Source organism: Mizuhopecten yessoensis, unplaced genomic scaffold, assembly GCF_002113885.1.
Source record: "Mizuhopecten yessoensis strain PY_sf001 unplaced genomic scaffold, ASM211388v2 scaffold11091, whole genome shotgun sequence".
NCBI lineage: Eukaryota > Metazoa > Mollusca > Bivalvia > Pectinida > Pectinidae > Mizuhopecten > Mizuhopecten yessoensis.
In genome coordinates this window covers 176,637-185,126 of record NW_018408875.1, presented here as the reverse complement: position 1 = coordinate 185,126, position 8,490 = coordinate 176,637, and the positions used below count along the sequence as shown (strand labels likewise).

The following is an 8,490-nucleotide window of genomic DNA, read 5'->3' as shown; positions in this document are numbered from 1 at the left end:
TGACTGAGTAGTGTTAGTGTTGTATCCTAGGTGACTGAGTAGTGAGAGAGTTATTTCATATGTGACTGAGGTATGGTGTTAGAGGTATCTATATAATATATATATTCCTCATTTTGAGGACACCCCTTGTCATGTGATCAATATAATCTATTCAGACAAGCTCGTATATAGAATGCAATAGTATAGGTTGTCACATACCAACTTATTTATGATCGCTAGGAAAAAATAATGCTTTTTTGTCAAGCATCATTACTTTCAAACTGCAATAAAGAAAATGACAAATTGAGACCGCCAAAGAAATATTGATTCGTCCAGTGCTTATTACTTCCTGGTATTTTTGGACTATCAAAGAGAGTTAATATAAGGTTGTCATGATGTGAAACATCATGTTCAGGCTGTCAATTAAGGAGAGGACAGTATAATAGGTAAACGAATATGATAGCTACAATACAGCGTTATATATGTAAATAAATAAATCTCACGCACCAAACCCCCTTTTTAATTAGATTTACAAAATAATAAAATGTGTATGAATAAGAATTTTAATATAACTTAGACGGATATTTATATATGAATGGCTCTCCTTAACGATATTCATTTCAAGTCAAGTAATAATGAGCTGTTCCTTTTGATCTAAAGTATTCATATGTACACTTATAGATTATATACCATTCATCGTCGAACAGGGGATGGGTGGATGGGTGCTACGAACAGTGAAACCACGTTAAACGTGGCAATGTCACAAATGTAGGCCAGGTGCTTCTCAATTTTTCATGACGCAACATAAACACTCGGTTTTGACGATGGAAATACCTAAACTGAGTAAACAAGGGGTTCAACATACCTGTATTGATCACATATTTTCATCGATTTTGTTAGCAAACACATCATACATCTTTGACCTTCAAAATGGGTCAAGGTCAAATGTATTTAAACAAACTTTATAGCAAGCAATTCCCTCCTGCACGTAAAATGTGAATACTCTACATATTAAGGAACATTGTTGGAAGATTCTAACAGATTGTACTTGTGTGACGTTCAACGTGGGCTTAAGTCATTTCTTTGAACAATGAGACAGTCTCACAGGCAAACAAGCCTCTTATGGTCCTTTGGAGGAAGTTGCTCTAATTGTTTGTTATATTTTACCATTGTGACCTAGGAAGTCGGTCAAGGTATTTGAACAAAGTTGATGCCCTTCAACAAAGCCAACTAAACACCAGGATCACTACTGAATTTGTTTGCAGGTTTTAACACATTTGGCCGACGCGAACTTGAAAGTGGAACAAGGTAATTAACTCTAGGAAATATCGGAGTACCTTCCTTGGCCCAGGGATGCTCCATGTCAAAAATCATTGCTTTATTGCTAATTTTAAAATGAACATACATGTATTTCCCCTTTAAGGCCTTGCTCTTCTGCCCAATAGGAACCACACCCTCCTTTTATACACTTTCGATTCTCCGGTCACAATCTGGAATGCTTCATCGGATATATGGTTGTACTCTTATCAGCAATGTCAATGTCATTAGCCAGTTGACAAGGGAGACCAAGGAGAATAAAGGTGACCTGACGCATGTGTGGTTAGACCTGCCCAACGCTTATGGTTAAGTTCCTTATCAACTCATCCGGATGGCTACGGCAGATTGATTACCACGTCCCAGAAGATGTCAGAGAGATCGTCAACGACTACTTCTGTGGAATCTGGTGAGGTCCTGCTACGATAGTAAACGACAAAGTGGCAAGATTAAGAGAGAGAGACATTGCAAATGGCTGCGCCATTTCTCAAATCCTGTATGTAATGGAAATGAACCTCGTCGTTAAAGAGCATCCGATAGAGAGACGAGAGGACCCAGAATGCAGTCAGGGATCCACGTACCAGCAAACAGAGGATTCATGGATCACATGACAATCACCACCACTTCACACATCCAAGCACTATGAGTAAAAGTACAATCTGCACTAAAAGAAACTGAATTGGGACAGGATGGAATTCAAGCCGAAGACGTCCAGATGCATGGTGATCAAGAAAGGACGCCTGAAAGAGATAGCAGTGGAAAACCCAAACCAGCATCTCATCAAACCAGCAAGACTGCTCGACGGTTCATTGTGGCAGATCCCGGTAGACCTTGGCGAGCGTTAAGTCTTCCCAAATGTAGTCCACACAATATTGCGACCAGATGTCGTACTTGTGTTAGTGATATATCCTATGTGACTGAGTAGTGTTAGTGTTATATCCTAGGTGACTGAGTAGTGTTAGTGTTATATCCTAGGTGACTGTGTAGTGTTAGTGTTATATCCTAGGTGACTGAGTAGTGTTAGTGTTATATCCTATGTGACTGTGTAGTGTTAGTGTTATATCCTAGGTGACTGTGTAGTGAGAGAGTTATCTCACACGTGACTGAGGTATGGTGTAGGACAGCCGAAGACAAGACAATCATCATGATAGAACTGACTGTGCCTTATGAGAGAGATGCGATGACTCTCACGAGAGAAAAAGCGCTAAGTATTACAAGCTTAACGAGACCTGCCAGTCACGAGGATGGGTGACTTGGCTATTCCCAATAGAAGTGGGTTGCTGTGGATTCCCAGTCCAGTCTGTGTGGAAGACGTTCCGTGCGCTAGGGATAAGTGGCAAAGACCGATAGAAGGCAGTCATGGTATAACAAGTGCTAATTGTAATGGGGGACTATTACAGATGTCCCCCAAACTGCCCCCATAGTCGCAAAGATGCATCAGAAAAGGATCGCATTGTCATAGTACACCTACAATGTACATACTAAATTTCAGTGAAATTGAGCAATTTCTAAATTGCAACCAATCAGAATCCTGTGTAGTTGCTATGGCAACGAAACGTATGCAATTGAATTTGCAGTCCCCTAATACCCCTATATACCAATTTTCATCGAAATTGAACAATATCTAAATTGAGACGAATCAGAAGCCTCTGGGTGGTTGCTATGGTAACGAAACTTATGCGGTATTATTCGCAGACGCCTAATAACCCTATATACCAGTTTTCATAAAAATCGAAAAAGATCTAAATTTCGTCAAATTAGAAGCCTCCATGTGGTTGCTATAGCAACGAAACCTATACAGTTGAATTCGCAGTCCCCTTATACCACTATATACCAATTTTCATCAAAATCAAACAATATCTAAATTTCAACCAATCAGAAACCTCCGTGTGATTGCTATGGTAACGAAACTAATGCGGTTTTATTCGCAGTCCTCTAATATCCCTACATTCACATTTTCATCAAAATCGAACAAGTTTGAAGAAAATCGGTTAACATTAATTTTGTTGTAGTTATTGCACGGAAACGAAGCGTGGCAGATAATGACGTTTTTCATTATTCAAGGGGCCATAACTCCGCCAAATGGGGTCCGCTGTAAGTGGTGATCGAACTTGGTCCAGCCCTTAAGGTATTTAACCCTGTGACCAAGTTTAAGGAAAATCGGTTAATATGTGTTGTAGTTATTGCACGGAAACGAAGCGTTACAGACAGACAGACGGACGGACAGACAGACAAACCCAAGTTAATATCCCCCGCTTTCACCGAAAAATAATCAACAAAATGGTATGTGTCAGCTTTGTTTAATGGGCGAGTAGATCAGGTGAAAGATGAAGGCATTACTGAACCATGGCAGGAGGTGTTGTTCACAGACACGCCTCATCGGACTCCTGAACGGGTTCACGGAGGGTGTGGATGTCTCCAGATAACACCCCTCCCTCACTACCTCCCGACCAAGGTCAGCGCTGTAGTGACAGTAGTCGGTGAAGTAGGCTGGGATCTGCTCATCCTGAAACAAACATCAGGCACTATATAAACATATTGGAATTTCTTTCAAAATTTTATATCATAGTTTGGTAATCTGATCTATGATCCCATGCAGCTGCAACGAGCTGTGTTTTCTCTTAAAGACTACAGAAAATCAATTTATGACATAATTGAACTACACGTCAGGTATGAAGTCGCACCCAAGACATTCTTTACGCCTGTGTAACCATGACAATGGTGTTTTTTTTATATGTTCACTCATCATACTATCAAAACAAATCAATATTTTGTAATCAGTCTTAGTAGAAGTGAATTCACTAGCACATGCCGTATTGCAAAAATGTTAAATAATTCATTGTTGGCAGTCAATGTTATTTTTCTTAGGAATGAACAGATCAATGTAATAAACTATTTATAATTAAATATACGAACTAATAGCTCTTTTAGACTTCCCATTGTTTAACATTGTTCGATATTTTCCTTGCATTTTGAGTTACCGGGTATTTCATATACTATAAAAATATATATTGAAGCCAGTATTCTAGTTTGAGTGCTTTTTGCACTTTAGATATTGCACTGATCAAAGTTCTTATACACTGTATACTGTGTTCTATTGTATATGTTGTGAGTGCACCAATTTATCAATGGGGTTAAATGTTTATTGATAATATAATAAAGTTTGAGTCTGCTACAATAAATACTTTTACGTATGATGTACCAGGTAAGTGCACACAGCCTGACCAAAACGTTTCAGAAGGTTTTGGTTTTATTGTGTTTAACGTCTTTGTAACAGCTAAGTTCATTTGAGGGCACAGTTTCAAAAAGAATTTGAAAGTTAAAAGTAAATAATACAATTGATAATATCAACCAAGAGTTTGATGTTACCAAACTATGGAGTAAACATATATAATAAACCTGTTGAGGGGTTCAAGGGATATCGTCTAGACAATTGTTTTACCTCAAAACTGGTCAAGTGTAACCTTTGACCTTTAACATTGACCAATGACAACCAAACATGTAATCTGGTGTACAACTTGATGTTACCATACTAGGGTTTCAAATATGAACTAATTCTGTGGAGGGGTTCATGACAAATCGTGTAGAACCTTAGTACATGTTACTATAGACAAAACACAGGAATGGGACAGCCCAAAGACGTACAAAGTCATAACTACAAAGTGGAAGGTATCAAAGCTGAATATATCTCACATAGGTGTCCATCTTGATATTCTACCTCGATCATCAAAGCTTTCCTTATTCCCAAACTCATTGAATAAACCTGCTAGGTGTTGGTAAATGGTTTTGGTTTCCCGCTAGTGGATAACACCCTGGACGTAATTTCACTGATCAATCTTCTAATTATGGCATGTAAAGTAGCAAATTGCTTTGCAATGACTTCTTCCTTTGTGACATCATAGTTCATCGCAATTGTTTCCTCAATCCGAAACAGGAATAATGAATTCGCAAGAGAAGCAAATGGTTTTCTGATGTAATATCTGAACGTTCTGTGGGAGAAAAAGGTTCTCAAAGGCATGAAGTTTGATTATCATATTTAATTTATCTAACTCCCATTAGTAACTTTTCAAATTGTAAACGGTAAACCTTGTGTCTTTATACAATTTGAAAATGAACAAGCTTGAGTTAGATAGACAGGTATAGGATGGTAAACCACCGGTACCGTTGGAGAACCTCTATGTATAACTCCCTACCTTTAACTTCCTGATTGTATCTCTCCAGGATGGGTAGGCTGCTATTCCTGCATTGAAACCTGAATTAGGGAAAGATCAGAAACTTCAAAATTTCCTCATTTTTCAGTATATTAGTAAGAAAAAGAACAGTTAAATAAAATGTATAGTTAAATACAATAAATAGTTAAATAAAATGAATAGTTAAATACAATGAATAGTTAAATAAAATGAATAGTTAGATATATTGTAATGCAAGACCTAAAGCATCAATATGATGATATTTTACAAACCAAAAGTGGAGTGATCTTCTTCAATGACATGTAATCAGAGTGACTTTATAACCTAACTGAGATAGTTATCATTATAACTTAATATAATACTATACTTCATTATAATTATCATAGAACACATCACATGACATAAAACAATACACCTAGCAACATTTTCTTTTCTTTGTCTTGTCAAAATATCATTAGATCATCCTATTGTCTGCACAGTATCATCCTATTGTCTGCTCAGTATCATCATGTTGCCTGCTTTGGGTCATCATATTGCCTGCTTGGGATCATCATATTGTCTGCTCAGTATAATCATATTGTCAGCTCAGGATCATCCTATTGTCTGCTCAGGATCATCCTATTGTCTGCTCAGCATCATCATATTGTCTACACATGATCATCATATTGTTTGCATGGGATCATCATATTGTCTGCTCAGGATCATCATATTGTCTTCACATGATCTTCATATAGCCTGCTCAGGATCTTCATATTGCCTGCTTGGGAACATCATATAGCCTGCTCAGGATCATTATATTGTCTGCTCAGAATCATCATATAGCCTGCTCAGGATCATCATATTGCCTGCTAAGGATCATCATATTGTCTGCTCAGGATCATCATATTGCCTGCTCAGGATCATCATATTGTCTGCTCAGGATCATCATATTGTCTGTTCATGATCTTCATATTGTCTGCTCAGGATCATCATATAGCCTGCTCAGGGTCATCATAGTGTCTGCTCAGGATCATCATATTGCCTGCTCGGGATCATCATATTACCTGCTCGGGATCATCATATTGTCTGCTCTGGATCATCATATTGTCTGTTAAGGATCATCATATTGTCTGTTCATGATCATCATATTGTCTGTTCATGATCTTCATATTGTCTGCTCAGGATCATCATATTGTCTGCTCAGGATCATCATATTGTCTGCTCGGGATCATCATATTGCCTGCTCAGGATCATCATATTGTCTGCTCGGGATCATCATATTGTCTGCTCGGGATCATCATATTGTCTGCCCAGGATCTTCATATTGTCTGCTCAGGATCTTCATATTGACTGCTCAGGATCATCATATTGTCTTCCCAGGATCTTCATATTGTCTGCTCAGGATCTTCATATTGACTGCTCAGGATCATCATATTGCCTGCCCAAAACACTTTATTGCCCTTTTGTGATGTTATATTTTTGTCCTAAAATTTAATCTATTAAGGGCCTTTTTTTAAAACAAATGTTCATGTATGACTGCATGACTTATTTTCATGCTTTTTCGATTTTCTTCTTTATGAACATTAACATCAAATATGCATTTACATTATATATATAACAACACACTTGTTGACCTCCATATTACTGTGCCGTGAAATTTGAAATTTGCCGTGAATATGTGGAGTACTTGACTCATTCACCCCTGAAATTTCATAATGAGCTATTCCGACCTTTGAATTCCAACCTTTGAGTTCAAATGTGTCTGCAGGGGTGAATATAAATTAATGGGAGTCTACCAGTCGCCATCTCTGCTTAAATCAAAAAAATGAATGGAACTGTTATCATATCGATGATGTATAAAGTAGAAAAACTCACAAGTATATCTTTATTTGAAGCATTGATTCCTAAAATTTAGTACATAGCAAAATCAGTACAGCTGAGAGCTACATAAAACTGATCTGTCATGACGATGGAAAAGAACCTGATATTCTTTGTGTATAATAAAAAATTTATGTAGCAGAATTCAGTGATGTTTTTGTGTTCAGTTTTACTGCCAAATACAGGTTGTTTCCCCGAGCTAAAAAGTGACTTATTTTCTCAAAATCAATGACCAAAAAAATGAGGAATTGTTCCCAATTTCAATAAAAATATGAATTCCCAATTCATAAAGGAACAGTCTGTTGTAAAATTTAAGTAACAAAAACACCTCCAGACAACCTGCGGGCAAGCTACTGGAGCGAGCAGTCTGCAAACTTTATTCCTAAACATGATATTTTGAGGTGTGTGGGCAATATAATGCAGTGGGTAATATGCAAGAAATTATGGTATATATTTTCTTCCATCACCTGTCAAAATGAAGTATGTTATACTGAGGTATAATGAATTGTGCTACAATACACTGAGTAACACAGTCTTTATCACAGAGGTGGTAACACTTCTCACCTATGGCCAGGTCGGGTTTCCAGCGTCCTTTGTAGTTATGATACAGGCATCTATAGACCTTAATCTTTACTCTCCCCATGACCTTCACACATCTGTCCACGACCTTGCTGATATTCTTCCCAAACAGGTTGATGACAAAGTCATGACCTGGCAATAAATTGCCAAGTTCCTGAAATGTTAAACAAACATGTATCAGGTACCACTAGGTCAGATATTATCTGAAGATGGGATTTTTGTATCATTTTCAATTTCAAGATGTATTGTGGTACAAATCAGATTCCTGTTGCATAACTAAGTTCATATTAGTACAAATTTACCCTTCTTCACTTATTTAGGTAAAAGTAGGTAAGTATTGTTGACTTCTTGTTAAACTTAAACAAGATGTTTTAACTGCTACTTATTTCCTTTTCAGTTAATGATAGAAACATTAAGTGTTAACCAATTTTATGTAAACTTAATGGGACCAGAATTAGTAAGTTTCATCTAATTCCAGTTAAACTTGGACCAGAAGTGGTTAATATCTCCTTTCTTTTACAGCAGCATCATGTTAAAGTATAATTGTTCTTTGTCTCCCCTCCCCCCCCCC

At 37.3% G+C, this 8,490-nt stretch overlaps 1 protein-coding gene across 2 annotated transcripts in view; it reads right to left on the bottom strand.

Moving 5' to 3' along the window:
• Positions 1-3,577: 3,577 nt before the first annotated feature.
• LOC110465597 overlaps positions 3,578-8,490 on the bottom strand; it is a 17,380-nt gene continuing 12,467 nt past the window's right edge. For both annotated transcript variants that reach the window (XM_021521535.1, XM_021521536.1), the window contains exons 9-11: positions 7,905-8,073; positions 5,487-5,545; positions 3,578-3,799 (exon numbers count right to left, since the gene is read on the bottom strand). In XM_021521535.1, the coding sequence (XP_021377210.1) occupies positions 3,584-3,799; positions 5,487-5,545; positions 7,905-8,073 (444 nt within the window). In that variant the 3' untranslated portion in view covers positions 3,578-3,583. The remainder of the gene's footprint in view (positions 3,800-5,486; positions 5,546-7,904; positions 8,074-8,490) is intronic.